At 45.4% G+C, this 19,963-nt stretch overlaps 1 protein-coding gene across 1 annotated transcript; it reads right to left on the bottom strand.

Moving 5' to 3' along the window:
• Positions 1 to 419: 419 nt before the first annotated feature.
• Positions 420 to 18,838, bottom strand: fndc5a (fibronectin type III domain containing 5a; the record flags this gene model as incomplete). Its single annotated transcript, XM_079286951.1, has 6 exons — positions 420 to 479; positions 886 to 1,019; positions 1,192 to 1,281; positions 6,523 to 6,721; positions 8,047 to 8,162; positions 18,778 to 18,838. 6 exons carry the CDS (start codon positions 18,836 to 18,838, stop codon positions 420 to 422), a joined length of 660 nt encoding a protein of 219 aa, XP_079143077.1.
• Between the last annotated feature and the right edge of the window lie 1,125 nt (positions 18,839 to 19,963).

The raw sequence follows: 19,963 nt of genomic DNA, 5'->3' as shown, positions 1-19,963 counted from the left end.
TGCGCTGACAGAAGGTCAGAGGTGACAGAGGGGGGGGAGGGATGAAAATGTCTCTGGCTCCGTTTATGGGCTTTGGGGTTGGTTTATCTGCAGTCTGTCCACTGCCGGAACCTAATCTCCGCTGCCCCCCCCCCCCCCCCCCCCCCGCCATGGTACAGCAGTTATTGAGCATGGCGCGGCCTCTGAACTCTACGCCGCGGACTCCGCTCTCAGGGCGGCTCCGGCCGGGCTGTTACCCGACCCTCCGGAGTCATGCAGCCTCAGCGACGGGCCCCATGCCAAAGCTGAGCAAGCGGCCGCCGAGAGGGCCCACGAGTCCCGGCCTCATCCTGACAAGCGGATGGGCTTTAAAAGGGGGGAACCGCTTGTTCGTGAGAACACAAGGACTTTTGTGGGGTAAAGAGAAGGCGTCCTGGCAGTCACACCTCAATGATGTTGACAGATGGCATCCTGTTGTTGTTGTTGTTGTTCTTGGGGAACTGCGGGGGGAGAGGAGAGGAAGATGACAGGTCTGAGAGAGAGGCTGGAGGACTCACAGGAATCAAACAATCAATGAGCTTCTTCAATGAGCATGAGGATGCCTTTGTATGCGATGGTTTTACTGATGTTTGCAGCAAGAGAGCGAGAGGGAGAAAGATTTGTTTTCTGCACTGGAAATGGATATGATATGGGCCTCTGTGCATTGATAAAAAGCCAAGACGTGTGCGTTTGTCATCTGAATGTTACAAAGTCATGCACATGATGGTGTCATGTGGAAGCACTGTTAAAGCCGAGGTCTACGCTATGATTGTGCATGAAGTGTCGGTGGAAGAAAAGAAATGCATTAGTGGCCGGGATCATTCACCTGCCCGGCGGGAGGGAGGAGGAGGAGAGGGGGGGTTATACCTTACTGCGCAACAGCCCCCCCGTCGGATGCTCAGGAGTGCTGCACTCTGAGGAGTTTTTGGCTTTGTCCTTGTTGTTGTTGGGCTCGTTGTCTTTGATTATGTCGTACTGGCGACAGAAGAGAGCGATCACACCTGAGGAGAGGGGGAGAAAGGAAGAGGAGAGGAGAGGAGAGGAGAGGAGAGGGGGAGAGGAGGTCAAACACAAATGAACGCTCATGCTTTTTGTATTTTCTGGTCCTTTCGAGCGAGATCACGACAGAAAACACCGCGTGCGAAAGCGGTGTGAACCTGGTTTGGTCCTCACCTGCCCACATGATGAGCACCACCACGATGATGATGAGCTCCCCCGCCCTCAGCTGGGTGGTCTGGCCCACTTCTTCCATCGTAACTTCGTCTGGAGAAGTCAAGGGGCGACATGTTTAACTGATTGTTGGTGGGAGCGGGGTTATGATTGACTTAAAAAGTCAAATTCTGCATTATGACTGAAACACAGTGGAGAAATGAGCAATTATTATCATGATTTATCATTGAATGATTTGCTGCAGTCACACTTATGTTCATTCAAATGTCCCATCGTACTGCCTCACTGTAGAAGAACGGGGTCAGAGCCCCTCATTAACAGCAACCTTTAAAATTCAATTTTCTCTTGATGTTGCCAACATGACCTGAAGTTTGGATGATTCCCCTTTCACACTCAGTTGCCTGTCATAATGTTTTTTTTGCATCATGGCAGCCTGTTATATTCCGCATCGAAGGTGCTAATGTTTCCTAGTCTTGAGGCGAGGAAGACGAGGAGCTAATTGGCTTTGAACAGCAAAATGCTTCCAACATATCAACCAAATAGTTTCCTGTTTATTCTCACAGAGTCTAATGACTGACACTTCAAGCACGCTGAGCTTGGAGGCAAATAAGTCAGCATCCCCATGTTTATGCCGCGCTGCTCTCTTGTAATAAGAATTGCCGGGTTGCTCTATCACAGAGCGAGCACACGGAGGCCCGTGCACGATGTAACCGCTTTGCATCAACCAAGAGGTTTGGAATTTGTGACACAGCTGATTCAACATTCAGCCATCAAGCTCCTGATGTCCATTTCTTTTCTTTCTTACGGGACTGAACGACAATCATGATTGAAGGAGGGTGGTCAGAAAAGGGGTTGGGGTTATGAAGTTGTTCTTTTGGCTTGGAGACATGGGGTGCATGCCTTAACTTTTTCTCACCAAAAATTCATATTTTATTTCGGCCTTAAGCAGCTTATTTAATGAACTCGATGAGAAAAGAAAACGACATATAAACAGTAATGATCGACATGAAGTTGCAGTTAAGACTCTGTGTCAAACTGTTGCAAAGACTGGAGACAAACTTCTACCAGACAATATGACTGAAGGATACGGTCAGATGTGGACATGTCTTCATAGTCACGTGTGGATTTGATCTCAGGCCTGTTTCCAGGCTGATTGGATGAAACTTTGATTACAGAGGTGAGATGTGACCGTAAACAACACGCGCGCACAATATGGAAGCGAACAAAAACAAAGCTTCCGGCGGCCAAGAAAAGTATTTTTAACAAGTTTCAGTTGACGATTTCATTCAAATTCTCGCTTCGACTGAGGACTTGTTGCATCCTGACAAAGACTAAAGACTGTAAGAACATAAGCTTAATGCTATAAGGTCAGGCTTACAAACTACTTCATGGTCATATTTTTAATTAGATCATTGACTTTGTCACTGCACGTTCTATTGATATCTGATCACATAACAAGTACTGTCTCATGTCTCGGCAGGGATATCTGCAAGCAGCGCCCTTCATTAGCTTCAGTATTTTAGGAACTACTCTTACAACTTTCATATCGTCATAAGCCGATGAATTCTTTAACCTTTGACCATTTGCAGTTATTGACTTAGCTTCTGCTGTGGTATTGGTAATAACCAATCCCATGTGGAGAGAATGGAGAGTTCTCTTCATTTAGTAAGGCACTTTACCTCACTTTCGTTGTCATCGCACATATGGAACAGGAACAGACCCGATTGAACTATGTTTCTCAGTCATTTGTATCCGCTTGGGGTTTCATTGACACTCTATTTGAGACAGTTGCAGTACGAGGTCTGCTCTCTTTCTTTTAGGATATTGAACTCCCTCACACGGTCCTCAAGGGTTTCACGGCTGTCTCATTCCCTGAATGCTCAGATCTCCGTCTAGAGTATCTCCATCCACAAGGAATGCTGGCTCTCTTATGTCAGCCAGTCTTCACCTCTCGCTATTATGTGTTAAATTGCAGGTGCAGCAACGTAAATGGCAGGGAGCTGAAGTGCACGGGGGTTACAGCAGGAAAGTCGGGATTTTCAAAAAAGGCTGACTTCATACAGCCGGGCATCTTGAACTGAATAAACACAGCCAGACACACGTCCTGCATGAGCGGCTATAGAGATGTGATCGCTTAGGACTGATTCTGTGAGTCAAAAGACCACAGAGAGGCAGAACATGAAGGGAATATAGTCAAGGCTTCATCTAGGCCACTGGGGATCCTTCGTACTAGAGCGCGATGGAGGGATAAAGCAATGAAAAGAGTCAATCACAGCACTCGGGATCAATTCTCCGCAGCCTCAATTAAATCCCACCATGGTCTTTGAAGTCATATGACCATCGGGATGAATATCAAAAGGAGTAGCTCGTGTTTTTTTCTGTGCTTGCAGCAGTCTGCCTGCAGACGTCGGCAGGAATATATCGGGCAAGGCACCGACTCGTAGGAACTTTTTCTTGCACAGTGTTTTGGAGGTCAGGGGCAGCGTAGGGAGCTCTCCTGTCCTTTTGTGGGATGCAGTATGTGACATTTTGGAGGGCCCAGTGTGGCAGCAGGAACACCACGCTCCAGTAGATTTTTCAGCAACAAGCCATCCTGCGGATCGATTGGCCTCTGTTGCCCAGTATTAACTAATCAAAGCACAACAGCCCGTGTCGCCTGACACATGCTGCCAGCCGGCCTCACTGGGGCAAACCGGTCAGCTGTAAACACCGCTGATGCACAATGACCAATCGCTAGACAAGGTTGTTTGATTTAACAGCTTCAGAGTTTAATTCAGTTTTAAGATTTGAGCTTGAGAGTTGCTGTTTTGTCACTTTTTATAATCTGATATTTAGTTTTTTGTATTTAAACCCGACGCTCCTACAGATGGAGATCACTATAACCATGGATGGACCGACATTCTGTTTTGTCATCATGACTTCGTAAAGCTTTAGTCATGTCATTGGATCAAATCAATAGAACTATAGCAACAATTTGGCCAATTGTGACGTAAACTGCATCTTTAAATGAGGTAGTTTTGTTTGGGCTCGACCTATCTGTATAAGTCTTTTTTTTAATTTGGATGTTTTTCCATGTTTAATAAATTCAGCTTGTCTTTTATGTTATGTTAATATTTGGTTTCTCTACATTCCACCAGGAAAGAATTGTTCGATGATATTTTTAACTAATGTATTTCTTTAACATTCTTTGGCCCATTTGATCCATTTAAAGACATTAAAGTGAGCAGGTCCTCGCTGCGACCCAGAGGGAGCCATTCCAGTGTTTAAAAAATGAGTCGATGCCTCTGTGAGACTGTTACAGGAAACAGCACTCTGCCTCAGTTCACTCATCCGTTTCCCAAAAATGTAAGATTTCCACATATTGGCAGGCACACACACACACACACACGCACAGCGAGTGAAAGTCCCTATCCACTGCAAAGAGATTTCCCCACTCCCCACATGTCTCCCACCATGCACACGTTTTCACAAAGCAAGTGTCCACAGAGAGCAGACCTGTGATTCATTGTCCCTCGCTCCTACAAAACAACAACTTCACAGCTTAGCGCTGCACATCCCTCTCTGTCTCATTTGCGCCGCCTGCTCAAGGATGTCTGTTTAATTAGGTGAGCCACGTTGGAACAGCGGAACCTTTTGATGACAGATGAGCAGCTGTTCCTCATGTCAACATTTTGTAAATCAGTGGAAAATCAAGTGTCATTAGAAGTCAGGATCCACGACACGCCATCAAAATGATAGATAGTGAATGACAGAGAGGAGAAGAATGGGATAAAGTGGTAGTCAGTAGTAACAGACAATTAAAGCCTACTATGTGTGTTTTGTACAAATATACACTCTCTGGACAACCAGACACACTAACATGGTGACTCAAAAGGGTCATCGGTCTCCTCAGATCTAATAAACGGAGAGCTTTCTCCCCCTGGCCCATAGGAAAACTTCCCCAAAAACAAGGATGTAGCAAAAGTCTATTTTTAAAACAGGGCTGCAATAAAATACTGTGAGATATCTCCCCAGACAGCATCCCTCCTCAGCTCTGCTACGTCCCATAGGATGAACAAAACGACTCTCCTTTTAAACTTCATGGCGACTGAAGCAGAAACAGCCATATAAACGATGAGGGAAGAATCCTATGTGGCTTTGGCGCCTTAAAGGAAAAGCTCAAGGTTTTAGTAAGTACACCCATGCACTTTTATTCCTGGAGTGAGATGAGAGGAGGGATCTGTGCGTTGAGTCAGGACATGTGTAGCCTAGCTTAGCATAAAGACTGGAAACTCCAGCAGGGTCTTACTGTAGCTACCACCGAACACACAGACATTATGTCCTCAGTGTCGTTGTCTGGGACTGTGGGGACCTGAAGTGCAGTAAATATATATTGCAATTTAAAGTGCCACATCAAAAGACAGATGTTAAAGGAATAATTTAACGTTTTGGGAAATGCACTTATTTCGATTTCTGCCACTCTAATGTTTGTAGGGTAAATATGCAGCCACTGCCAGCAGCTGGCTAACGTAGCTTAGCATAAAGACCGGAAGCAGCTAGACTGGGTCTATCTAAAGATCACAAAATCTCGGTGGTGGAATGTTATTTAGGACATTTACTCTAGTACTGTACTACAAATTCAAGGTACTTGTACTTAACTTGCATTTTGATACTACTTTCTACTCAGCTACATCTCAAAGGTTAATATTGTACTTTTTACTGCACTATTTGTCTGATGGCTTTAGTCACTTTTGTCAGATTACATTTTTTCCTCCTCTTCCTGTCGAGTGGAAACCACATACTGCATCTCCAGATATGTTGTATTGAGTGTTTCTGGTAATCTGAAGGATGACGTGTTCCTTTATTTGTTCCTACTTCTGAAGCTAAATCAACTGTTTAAAAAGCCTCTTGGATCACCTTAAATATGTATTGTCGCAAAGCTGAAAACAGGGTTTTCTGAGCCCATGAAAAGTGGACTTTTTAGAGATGCGCGGTTCTTCCAGAACAGCGACGCATCAAACATAATGATGGTCTTGCGTCAATACACAACGAAGTATGGACCCCCCCCCCTCCACTTCAGTTTTATTCCAGAGTAACGGTCTGCAAGGGGCGAGCTTCAGGAGCACTCTGTTATGAAATTTAATTTCACGCTTTGCGTGTCTATTGATTTCTGTTGGTCTTCAGACAAAATCAGTCAAACTATTGTCAAAAGGCAGAGTCCCCTCTGCCCTCGCTGTCTTGAGAAGGACAGAAACAGAGCGAGGACGTGTGAACGTTTTTTTAAAATGTGGATATGTTGGATGACTGAGCATCTGTGTGTGTGTGTGTGTGTGTTTTGTCTTGGTGCCACTTTACCTTTACTCTTAGAGGCCTGAGTCTCGGCCTCCTTCGGCGTTCGGAAGCGCAGGGGTTCGCTCAGCGGGCTCTTCCCAGACATGCTGATGGACTGGACATGCACGATGTAGTCTGTCTCTTCCGCCAAGTCCCATAATGCACAGGAGCGCGTGGTGGTGTTGACTTCCTGGATGAATCGCAGCATGCGCACGTCTTTCTTCTGTTGGGAGTGGGACACGGGAGAGGACGGTGAACGTTGTTCCCAGCAGGGGGGACATGTGCTTTGTGTGCTGTCATCGCGCTCTACAACAGTGGTGGGCATTGACTCACTGAAGGGCCAGTGGTGAAAGAAAAAGGGCGCCACCCACTATTGAGAGGGTTATGGTTTCACTTTACATTCACACAATTAGGAGGCGTGTTCAAGAGGCCTTCAGGTGTGACATTATGGCAAAACGTATGTTCAGGAAAGTGTTTAGGGCAGCACTATAAGAACAGAGCGTAGTCCTGGTTCAATAAAAAGTATATTACCATATTTTAACTCTGAGAGCAATGCTGCTGTTGTACAGTGCGAGTTCAATATTTTAGGAAATTACATTTATTTGACTGTCTTGCCGCGTGACAGATGGGGAGATTGAAACCACTTTCGTGTCTGTACGGTGAATATGGAGCTGGAGCCAGGGGTCGGTTAGCTTAGCTTAGCATGGAGTAGGGGAAAGGACCGAGGTGCATTATTCATGTGCTGAATGCAGCATCGTGTTTTTAACGCAAAAGCGGCATCGATCTCCTCATCGTGTCAAACTATTCGATTAGAAATCTCCTACTGTGAAAATTCAGACAGACAGCATGCAAGTATTGCAACAGTGCGGGTGAGATTCCTAGAAGAAGAACAAAACAAACCTGTATAATGTATCAGCAACAATAACAACACAGGCAGTAGTATATTCCTGCTGATACTTAAGTTGCTTTTTCTGGAAAGAGCACAACGTTGTGTGTTGTTTGCACCTTCGGAACGTCACAGTTCACCTCGACAGCATCTCTACTTCCTCTGCACACACCCCTCTGTACCGCTGTGACCAACACTGCCTCTGAAGCTGTCCTCCTCAATCACGTCACGTCACTCCCAGCTGCTGTGTACATGTGTGTGTTTGTGTTCGTACAGTCACGCTTGTAAAGCAATGCGTTTAATGTCTGTCCTTATGTGTGAACCTGAGTAATGTGCGTGCATGAGTGAGTTTGTGTGTTTATGTGTTTATGTGCGCACGATGGCAGCATATAATCTCACATTTCACCCACGTCACAGAGCTGTCAGCGTCTGCTGCTGTCAGAGAGCAGACAGGCAGTCCGACAGGATCCATTGCCTGTGATAATTCCCATAATGCACTCTGACTCTGAGCAAGGGAGCGACACGGTAATGAGAAATGCACATGGCAGCAGCAACAGCCAGTGATTAATTAAATTAGTGTGTGTTTGTTTGTGTTCTTTATCCACCCCTTCATCAGCACATTTACAGGTATATCCAGTCTGTGCTGCGTGTGAGCTGCTCACCTGCTGTGTGATGGCAAAGCCAATAACGGGCTCTCCCTCGGGGATGTCCCATGTCACCACAGCAGAGTTCGCTTTCACCGCTTTGATGGTCACATTGACAGGAGGCGACAAGCTATCTGCAAACAGAGAGAGAGAAGGAGAGAGAGAGAGAAACGAAAGCCTGTTTTATCTTCTGCGGTATGAAGCAAATTAAGTCCTGTCGGTTGCAGAAATGGCCAACGAGTAGAGGAGGACAAAACAATGCCTCAGACATTGCAGACTGGATGTATGTGAAAGGGTTGAAATTAAGTTTTGTTTGGAAATGGATCGGATGGATTGCCATGAAGTGTTTGTGCAGACATTCATTGTGCCCAGAGGATGAATCCTTGCCCTCTCGCACCATCATCAGGGTCCATATTTGTGGTTTCGAGTGAAATGTCTCACCAACTATTGGATGGATTGCCATGAAATTCCTCAGATATTTCCTCGTTACCAGCAGGACAAAAGTTCAACGTGTCCAATACCTTTTTGGTTTATGACCAAAGACCTGCAGAGCTTCCCATCAGCCCCGGCTGCACGATGTGTTAAGGGAGAGGGCGCAAATGTTGGCCAAACTAAGATGGGGAATATTGTGAACCTGCTCAGCCTGTTCTTCATCGTGAGTGCGTTTCCATGGTGACATCAGCATCAGCGGGCTGCTCTGCCTGAGTGTAGCTGGCAGGCTTTTATCTGTTTGACACTCGGCACACACGTTTCAGTCATTCAAAACGTTCCTTTTCAGTATTGCACGGACTTCTAATACCACAGTTTTAATGACGACAGAGCAGCCCAAGTCAACTAGACCATGAACCAATAAGAGGTCAACCAACCATAACTGTGCCGGGGAGAAATAATGAAATCTGTACGTACTGCACCCTGGATTTATCATATTCTGTCTGTCTGTCTGTCTGTCTGTCTGTCTGAGCTAACCGAATGGCTACAGAGATTCAAACACTAAAAAACTTTAATGGGAAAAGCTCCAAATTATACGCTTGGGTTACTCCCCCTAAAACCCAGGTTGACATTACTGCAGTATTTCAAACTAAGAAATAGCTTTTTGATTCCAGACAAAACACAACATGTTGCATGACCAAACAATAATTATGATTCCGGAAAAAAACTCTCTCATTAAAACAATGTGTTCACAGTTGAACCGGATGAAAGTCTTTCCCTTGACAAGAAGTCCTTATTCACTAGCTTAGGCCCCCACCTCGGCCGGAGCGGGCCTTCGTCGGTTGTTTGGAGTGTTGAGGAATGGTTGATGGAGATTTTGCCTGATGCGGTTTGGGGGAGGCTTAGCTGAGGATCCACTGCGGCTCCCGGGCCTTGCAGAACCCCCGATCTCCATGGGATAGGAGCATGATGACTATGGGGGGAGATAACCATTAACAAGAGGGAGGGAGGGTGGGGTGCAGAAAACGCGAGCGTGCCGAGGCTTAGAGTGGGTAGGTATTTATAGGAGTTTGGCCGGAAGTGGGCGAGTGGCTGAGGTGTGGTCCTGCTCCTGAAATTCAGCTAAGTTTTATTTAAGTCGTTACGTGGCTGCGTCGTTACGTGGCTGCGTCGTTACGTGGCTGCGTCGTTACGTGGCTGCGTCGTTACGTGGCTGCGTTGTTGCATTCCGTGCTGCGTTGCGTTGTTGCGATTAGTTGTAGCGTTCAGTGGCTGCGGTGTTGCATTGCTGCGTTCGGTGGCTGCGTGGCTGCGATGCGTGATCCTGAGAGACGGGGTGACTTTGATCCATAACTGATGTCCCTAGTGTGTGTGTGCGTGTGTGTGTGTGTGCGTGTGACTTTGTAAACCCAATGATGAAGATCAGAGTGACAGCTAGTTGACCATCGCATGCTGAGGAGTGTGAAGGGTTGACAGCTCCTTCATATCCCTGTTCATTAGAGAACACACCGGGAGTGACTGTATACAGTCAAGGAGACACCCACACCCACACAAACACACACACACATACACACACACACACACACACACACACACACACACAAGGTGAACCGTCCTGGTCCATGAAGCCTATCATTATTTAATGAACGTTCTCCTCATCTCTCTGACCTCAGAAAGACAGGATCCCTCCTCCTCCAGGCCGGCTGCCATCTCTCCTTCCTAACTTTTCTCCTCTGTTTGTTCTGTGTTCACTGCTTTTATAGACAGGGGAAAAATATTGCAGGTAAGATGGGAAGATGTAATGCGGAGATCATATGGTGCTATAAAGAACAAATAGCTTGTTTTACCTTTACCAGTTTGTGGAATGTCTTTTTCACTTAAGTTTCCAAACCGGTCTCTGGAATGTTTTTCTTTCCAACATTCATCTTGTTTAAGGGACCACATTTACACTTGTTTTTTTAACATGTGATCTGTTTGCTGTTTGTAATAACCCACCAGGGGAGGATTGAGCTGTGGGCACAGGTCAGGTTTGCTGTGTATCGATTTGGGATTATACACTATGTAAGCATGATTTTCAACGTAAGTAATAAAGGTCTTAATGTTTTGAAGGTGAGGTTGAAAAGGCAAAGTTCACCATTCGGCCCTGTTCAGTTCATATTGTCTTTAATTGGAGCGTAATCAATTTAAAATGAAGCCATTCCGTTTTAAATCGGGCGTAGTTGGGAAAAGGACTTGTGTAAATGATAAAAATGAATGACGGCTGAATGAAATGAAGCTTCTTCGACTTACTCGGACACTTGAACAGAACAGAGCTATCGATGTTATTTGTAACACCGATGCTTTTCCTACTTTGACGAGTCAAAAACCTCCGCTGTGAAAAAGACCTATTTGATTGTGAGCTTGGAGAAGTTGCCTACCCACATGCCTCCACTGTGGGGACTTTGGAAACCTTTGCCTGTGCACAGTCTGCGAGTGCAACCTGCTCAGCAACTTTACAGCAAATTACAACTGCTTGCCACTTGTTTCCTCCTCATTGAGTCTCGGGGCGCACTGTGCTCTCGAGGGGTTAAGCGCACATGCATCCGGCAGGGCCGCGGCTCCCCCTCATCCATACTTAATGTGCCATGATAGAGCCATCAGGAGGGGTTTTTTGGTGCCGATCTGGAGTTTGCCCTTGCGTGTGTCAGAGGAGACCTTGGCACGTGCCGGCGTCCTTGTGGATACACACACACACACACACACACACACACACACACACACACACACACACACACACACACACACACACACACACACTCACTCGTATACAGAAGTTTGGAGGAGAACAGTATGACACAAACACAAGGCGCTAATGTGTCTCATTTACAGACGAAAACATCTGGTGAATAATGCGGATGTGCTAATTTGCGTCCACGCATCGGCGCCACACTGTTACGCCTGTAATGTTTAATGAAAAAGGCATGATGGGAAAATTATCAGAGGCCGCCTACTGTTTCAAAACCCGTTCCACTTCATTTTCATGCGACTGCTTGATATGTTGCGTAAACCACGAAAGACTGTTCCTCTATGAAAGTCCTCTTTTCTTCTTCTGTTTTGTCCCGCCATGTGTTTCATACGAGAGCATTTTCACCACCTCCTTATCAGAGGACATCCACCTATTTCATCCTCGATTGACTTCAACGCCTTTTTTTCAGCCTGTAATGGACACTCTGTACTCAACCTCTCCCTCACACACACACACACACACACACACACAAGCTGTTTTTGTCTCACTTTCCTTTTCATCTCTGTCTAATGTACAGCTGCTATACACCGGGGCTCTTCGGCAGCTCCTCCATAGCCGGGTGTGTGAAGCCGTCTGCCTGTAAATGACACTTCAATGGGACTCTGGGTGGAGCTGGTGGCTGACAAGGGGAGACTGTCGCCTCGCTGTGACTCACTCATGTGCTGTTCTGCTATCGATTAGCCTCATGTTACTCTCACACTGGCTGCCGATAAGCTGGTTCACAATGTAGACAGATTCAAAATGGAAGAACTGCTCTGAGGCTGGATTATTGTCTGTGTATGGATTTTAATTTAGGATTAATTCGGGACGTCCACCTTCACCGGCAACAGAGGGGCCGTTCGTGCGAGCGGGGAAGGCCGCATGTGCGTCACGACGACCAGACCCGTTCTCCGTGGGTCTGCTCACACAGCAGCCCGGCACTATCGGGTAATCACACCTACGGGTCTTTTTGTCCGTTCTGTAGAGAAATGAGTTGTTTACTCATAGGAAATGAATTTTCCAGCCCCGCTGGGCCACGGGATATGCTGACGTGTGGAGGGTGAGATTGCTAAACAGAATCTTTCTCCCCCTCTTTCCATCAGATGGACACACACAAACACACACGTGCGCTTTTCTCCAATTAAATGTCAAAAGGCAGGGTATGAAAATCGATGCAGCATTGTGTGCAGAGAGAATGCAGGCCAGCTAATTCAAACAGGCAAAGGAGTGCTGTGAGGTTGATTATTTGAGTTGAGATGGCGGTCGGACGTCCCTTAAGGAGCCCACGGCTTGAAAGGGGAGAACGTGAATAATGCTCTCTCTGATTCCTCCATGTTTCACGCTCTCCTGTTGCTGCCAGCGGTCTCTCCGTCTCTCTCTCTCTTTCTCTGGGTTCGTCTTTCTCTCATGTGGCTCCAACGCTTGCACTCCCTCCCGTCTCTGTCTGTCCATCCGTGTCTCTCTCGAGCAAGTATTCCCACGAAGACTACCCCACCCCCATGCTCAAATCTAAGCTTTGAATTTATCAATTTCTTCATGTGCTTTACTATGTGCATACATTTAGATCCACTCCTGGCAATACATAGCAACAAACCCCCAGCGGTCCACAGGTGTAATCATGGGCAGAGCAATTCCCAAATTACAGATTCATAAACCAACTCTATGTCAACCATGAAAGCATAGCAGAGCCGCATTAATAATGACATTCAGCAGCATTGATTTCAATTGATTTAAAAACATTTTCTGTTCAACTGTTGAAAACAAATGCAGCAGTTAAGAAGCAAATTGAAATCAATACAATTTGTCATCTAGGAATTTCTTGACCTCTCCCCATACAGTTTCCTTACAGTATTTATATCTCAGAATATATTAAATGATACAGCTTGGTTGAGCTTTAAGAGTGTGAAACTCTATTTGCTAATACATGACATGTGGCGTTAGTGGAATTGTTGTAGAACACGATGTAAGATACAATAACGATGCAGGAACACGCATAAAACGAGTGTCGATAAATCCTTTGCTCCAGTGCATGCTGGGAAGGCTTTCACGCATGCGCTCTCGAGACGCTAATATCTCAACTGTCTGTCTTGGATGTTTTTCTCGTCTTTGTCTTCAGGGTCAGGCAGAACCCTCTAGTTGCTATGTAGAAAAGGGTCTCCGTGTCTTGTTAAAGGTTTTCAGGGAGCCTTACTGGAATAATCTGCTTTTCTCAAGTTTGATACAGTGTAAAACCCTTTTATAATCCATCTACTGTGAGTGATGAGAGTTTTTTCGCTGTGAATTCAATGGGGCGATAGGGGAAGTGAGGAAACTGCTTTTGTCCAAAATGTTTGATTTGAAAGGGTAAGGGTAGGCCGAACCGAGTAGAAAGCTCAGCAAAAGAAATATACTGTTACTATAAAGGTCATCAACGTTCTTTATGCCTTTTATCAAACCAACTGGAGCGGTTTTTAATAATCATAAGAGTGCCTGTTTCTGAACAGGGCCCAGAGTTTATCGGAGATTCATCATTTTTATGCAGCCAGTAGGATTGTCTGGATATATAACATGCCATAGAGTACTCGCATTTGATGAATACCAATTTTCTTGATTGTGCGGGCAAATCCCTACGCCCACATTTAAAACTTGTTTTTGAAATGCTCTGATAAATGAGGCATCGGGACAAAAAAATCCAGAAAATACACTCCTGCGACCATGACTGAGTCTGTGATGCCTTTCACATGTACGTTTTTTGACATTCCCTCCACACGGCAGCTCAGACCCCCCCCCCCCTCCTCCACCTGCACACATTCAGTCACTGGACAGACGACAGACTGCGTCAGTCTTTTGGCATCATCATCTCCTCCTCCCACGGGCCCGGCGTCCAGATGATCGCACCAATCTGTCCTCTAGCATCTGTTTCGTTCCATTTTAGGCAAAAAACAAAAAAACAAAACCCTGGTTGCACAGTTAAAGAAAAGCTTCCAAGTCAAATTAAATCAAAATGAAAAAGATTAAAATCTGATTCATTTTCTTTGTGTTTCCTGTTGTTGGTTCTTAATCCTTGTGTTGCCACCAGATCTGAAAGCTGAAGAACACATATGAGCCCTCTAGCCAATGGCGAGCTCTCTAAGAGGCTCTTTGAAGCGAATAAGTGGCTGACACTCAGCAGTACATCGGCACTTATGTAAGAGGACTCTGACAGGACATTATAGAAATGCACTCTCATCTCGGTTCTTTAAATTCAGCTTGTCAGGTGACAATTAAAACGCAACAGCGCGAAGAAGAAGATTAAGTTTATGAGTTAGTTGTGGCTTAATCTTTGCTTTCTAAAGCTCGGTCTGTATTTACACACAGATCTACACTTGCCTAAATACCTGTATGCATGCAGCCCTGTGGCTTGTTCAAGTTTGAAGACAAATACTGAAATGAAGTATAGAGATGTATAAAAGTATATCCCTGAATCATATGTTACATCCTAGAAGCCAAATATCTTAAATTGCACGGCTGTGAACTGATATTCTTCCTCTGGTTTTTGAATTGTTTTAGTTCCCTCACTTCGTCTGAAAAGAAACCAAGAAGGACTGTTGTCACAGTGCATATTCTTTCAGTGATTTGTGGATTTTGAAAATCTGATCTTCTAAAGTTTCTTTATATCTTTAACTTATTGTTTTATAAGCAGCCATTTGGATGTGGCTTATATGATTTTGCGGTGTCTTGGGATGACACGATAATAAAAAGTTACGAAGGTCACCAAACACACTGGAGTTCTACCGTTCTACCGTTGTTGCATGCAATTGCAACACGATAAGGTATTTCCCTGCAAAAAGCCCCCAAATCTGATGCAACATGTTCGTAAGAAGAAAAGGCTGTGACTATGCGGTGCACTGTGATAAGCTTAAAAAAACTAAACATGCAGTAGACTGCTTTAAAAAAAAGCTTGCGAACAAGAGTACAGCTAATAATGACAAACAGCTAATTGTGTTCACACAAGAGGGAAACTAATGAACAGATTATCACATGCGCTTACACACAATTTCTGCATCCCCCGCATCTCCATGCGCACACACACATACACACACACACACACATACATCTTAATTGAACACCTCCCATGCTTTTGTTGCCTTTTGTTGCCCTGTTAAAGTGCCTATTCAGAGGCAACAGCAATGATTCCCTCCAATTAGGAGGCTGCCCCAGGTCTAAAGGACTCACATGTGAATAAAATCAGGGCAGCAGCGCTGCATTTGGAGGATTAGAAATACACCACAAGACACCGCTGTAGTTTCCAACGTGCACAGTAAAGCTAGCGACATCATCGTTTCAGTGTCCTGCAGACTGTCTGCTGGGCAATATATGTCGATATTACATTCATCGTGATATGAAATATAGACTTAGATTTTGGATGAAGTAATTTGGCATGATTGTTGTCTTTTCCTGGTTTTAAAGGCTGTATTACAGTAAAGTGATGTCATCTTCAGAACTCTAGCTGCTCCTCTCATTTGCCTCTATACCCACTTAGTGGTTCTATCCACATTACTGCTGATTATTCATCAAAAGTCTCATAGTGTAAATATTTAAAAGTACCAATGGGCAACTTCTGATGTTTGATTTTCTCCATACCGCCCAGCCCTACCTACCCTGACACTCGTCTCATTTCAGGCATGTGATTATAAAAATTAAAAAACCGCCATCTGGAAACACTAACATGAGAGACCCGAAGGCTGTTTTTTCTTTTTAAATGAATAATGCACCGTGTTCCGTCTGCAGAACGATCCTTAAGGCGAAAACAAGTGCGTTTGATAAACAACCGTGTGTGTGTGTGTGTGTGTGTGCGTGCGTGCGTGCGTGCGTGCGTGTGTGTGTGCGTGTGTGTGTGTGATAAATAGCTGCCTCTGCATCTCTTTGACTGACTGGCTGTCCGCTCAGAGATTTAACTCTTGTTTCTTATTCGATGGTAATTTGGTGAAGATGGGTCTTTTTTACAAACGTTGCCTCTCCCAGCTGTGGCCGCTAACTCTTCTCTAAAGGAGGCTATTGCTCAGCGCTTGACACATAATATACTGCTACTCCCAGCTAATGTATCACCTTGCAGGTGGTTGCCAAAGTTTTCCTATATTTTACAGCATATAGATAACCTCTGAGCTCTTGAAAGACTTGCGATTCCTCCTCTCATTATTATGAACGCTTCTCAAACAGCCTGGAGCCTTTCCACCGTTTGCATCACTGTTCAGTTTGATGATTGATTCTGTTTTTTTTCTTTCTCCAAACTCTGTTTTAAGGCCCGAGGAAATCTGCCTGCGAGGATTTATGGCCTCATTTATGTGAACTTGTTAGAGAGTCGATTTACATTTTAAATGGAATCATTACCTTTCCTTTCCCCCGGATCAACGGGCTGTTTACGAGTCACTGTAAACACAGACACAGTAAAGACGTCATCGTAGTGTACATTTCATGGTGCCTGCCAGTCCTCTCCGCCTCGACATCGATTTGGCTCGCTTTTCCTGGCGGAGGTGTCTGACGGAGTCCTAAAATAATCTCGAATCGACTTGAATTGTGAATCCAGAAGGAGAGCAGTCACTCTTCAGGCCATTCAAATCGGGCCCTCTCTTATCTGGACATCTCGTCTGGGTTTGCTTGATGAAGATCATTTGATACGAGCTGAAGCTCCAGAATGGAGCTTTTAGGCGAAGTCCTTGTCGACATTTAAAGACATCCCTGTAAACCAGTGAGCACATGACGACTGATGACACTTGGCCACAGAGTTGTCGTTGACTTTGGTCGTGAATCATGTACCGCTTGTTGTTTTTTAACCTTTTTATTGTGTTTTCACTATACTAGCGTCCTTGTAATATTTTTCAAATCATCAATGATTAAAGTTGATAAGTTAATACTTTGATATAATCCATTAATTAAGTGTGTAAATGCTGCTCATAGTCTTAAAACACTCTCATGTAAGCTGACAGTTTAAGTGTTTAATAATGTGTGTCTCTAATTGTAACTCTACTAATAACACATCTATAACTGGTGTACAAACAGATTCGATAACATCATATAACAGTTGGAATTAAGTCAATGAATCATTCGTACATGTTTGTTATTAATTTGAACTCACTAAGGATTCATTCGTATGTGCAATCTTATGTCATTGTGTATGTTTATAGCTATGTTGTACGGCGTTATCAAGCATTACGTCACTGGGTATTCATCAGTTACGGATATTTCAAAAGAGGAGGAACAAACACTCACAAATGGATATAACAAAGCAATCTAAGCTTACGGTTAGTGTGTTACGAAACATTTATGAAGTGTTAAATACAGGCAGTTAAAATAAAGTGTTGCCAATTGAAAAATTGGAAGGTGCAAAAAATGTTTTTACACCTTTTTAAAAACGAGACGGTCTTGCTTGAATGAAAGAAAACAAAATTGTATTCTTCTCAAGTGTTGCCGATAGTGAACAATCGAAATATAGCAACTGACATCAGTTTATAGCTTATACCAGTAAAAATGCTAAGTGCTGGATGTGTGTGCGTGCATGTGTGCGTGCGTGTGCGTGCGCGCGCGTGTGTGTGTGTGCGTGCGTGCGCAAGAGAGAAGAGCAGCACAGTGATCCAACGCCAGTGAGAGGATGCCGAGCAAACCAGATTTGCATTTTTGATGGCAGGAGGGAAGTGAGGCACGCCATCGCAGTGAGTGGTCAAAGTGTGAGTGTGAGTGTGTGTGTGTGTGTGTGTGTGTGTGTGTGTGTGTGTGTGTAGTCTGTGCTGTAAAAAGCACGTTTTTATAGATGCACTCATACAGTATTTGACATCAGCACACACACACACGCGCAGTCAGGCACAGCATAGTGGTGTTATGGATGGCTCCTAATCCAATCATGTGTTTCCAATGGCCAGCAGCAGTTCGTTACAGTGTGGACTACACGTCTCATATTGATCCGTGGTCAACAAATGTTCATACAATATTCAATTATTCACATTGACAAAGAAGCTCAGGTCCACATTGAGCCTGTGTGTGTGTGTGTGTGTGTGTGTGGCAGATTATGGTACCTGCCTGAAATGAGATTCAAAGGTCAGTTTGGCTAACATCAAACACGCACACACACCTACGCGCACGCACACGCGCGCGCGCGCACACACACACACACACACACACACACACTGCTTTGAGGCAGACAACAACATAGTTTGCTACAGGTCATTTCAGCCCCACTCACTTGATCAATCAATCCACCTGACAGCTGTCTGTGCTGCCATGGCGCTCCCTCAGGTGTGAATGCTCAAATGATATTTGATTCCTTTTTTTAGATGACAAACACGGAAATGCCTGCGAACACAGCTATAGCCTTCATTTACCACAAACACATCAGACTACGCAACGTCTCACAACAACATCGGTTGCAATCTAAAGCCTGTAAAAATCCAGCTCCGTGTGAGACAGCGGTATTTTTCACACTCTGCAATCCCTCCATGGTTACCTTTTTTTAACAATGATAATAAAAATCCCACTCTGTGAGCCACCGCTCCAAAATGCACGGAAAACATCGGCCGTCCAAATGCACATGAACAGAAACTTACCCGCTGTGATTCGAGGGACGCAGAGACAGCTGAGGACGAGCAGGGGGACAAATCTCTCCATCTTTCTAACGCTTGCACGACGTGTGGTCCCATTTACTCCGGCCGGGGGGAAACTGCGTTATAAACGCCGGTGTGCCGTTATGGCGCCGCTCGGCGTTCTCGTCAGTTCATGCGTATCGTCTCGACTGGGGTGGTGGAGGTGGAGACGCGAGGGGGGGGGGGAAGGTAAAGGGGGACAGGGACCGGTCTGTCGGGCGGCTTTTCAGCACCTCGAACAGCGCTCCAGGCGTCACCTCCGCGCATTCAAATGCCTCGCATGTGCCAACGGAGCCACGGACGGCGCAAACGGCGACCGGCAACCAAGTGAGCCATATAACCTGTCGACTGTTCTCGAGCCTGTCCGCTGTTCACATGCGCGTCTTCGGTCCTCCAGCTGTGCTCCCCCCCCCCCCCAAAATAAAACTCCCCGATCTGCTGATGATGATGCTGCTGGTGATGGTGGTGGTGATGCTGGAGGTGGTGCTGGAGGTGGTGCTAGAGGTGGTGTTGGAGCGCTTGCTCGGCTGCTGCAGACCGAGTGAAACGTGCTGGCTTTGTCGATATGAGCGTCTGTACCGTCCCTGCCTGCCACACTGACTCCTTCACGGTAACAGACAGACAGACAGAGAGAAGAGGGAGGCGGCAGGACGTTCAGGACAGCCGTCCTCAATAAATCATGAATGTCGGAAAAAGTGGAATAATGACATTTTGTGGATTTTCTATATTTACAGGCCTGCCACACTGATCCCATTGTTTTCCTATTCTTCCATTGTTATGGCTGACTTTCCCCAGAGGCTGGACACCAGAAACAAAACCCAGCCAGTCCAGCTGGTCAAATGCAAACTTGTCACCATTAAAAAGAAAAAGCTCCCCGTCCCTTGATTGGCTACTGTCGCTTTCTCTCTCTCTCATCCTCCTGCTTTGCTTGCCCACTTGGTGAGCTGGTACTTTGAATTATTGCTGCCCACTCATCCGCTAAATATGCATACACTGGCCCACGCAAAAAGTCTCTCTGGCGCTGCTTGCAACCGCTTTTCTGACTTCGCCGCTGAGTTGACCCCACTCCCCTTAGTTGTCCCATTGTTTCAGAAGCACAGAGAGCGCATGATGAAACGAGTGAGGAAGTGGATAAAGTCTGCATACAGTA

Source organism: Melanostigma gelatinosum (assembly GCF_949748355.1).
Source record: "Melanostigma gelatinosum genome assembly, chromosome: 16".
NCBI lineage: Eukaryota > Metazoa > Chordata > Actinopteri > Perciformes > Zoarcidae > Melanostigma > Melanostigma gelatinosum.
This window is presented reverse-complemented; position numbering and strand designations above follow the sequence as displayed.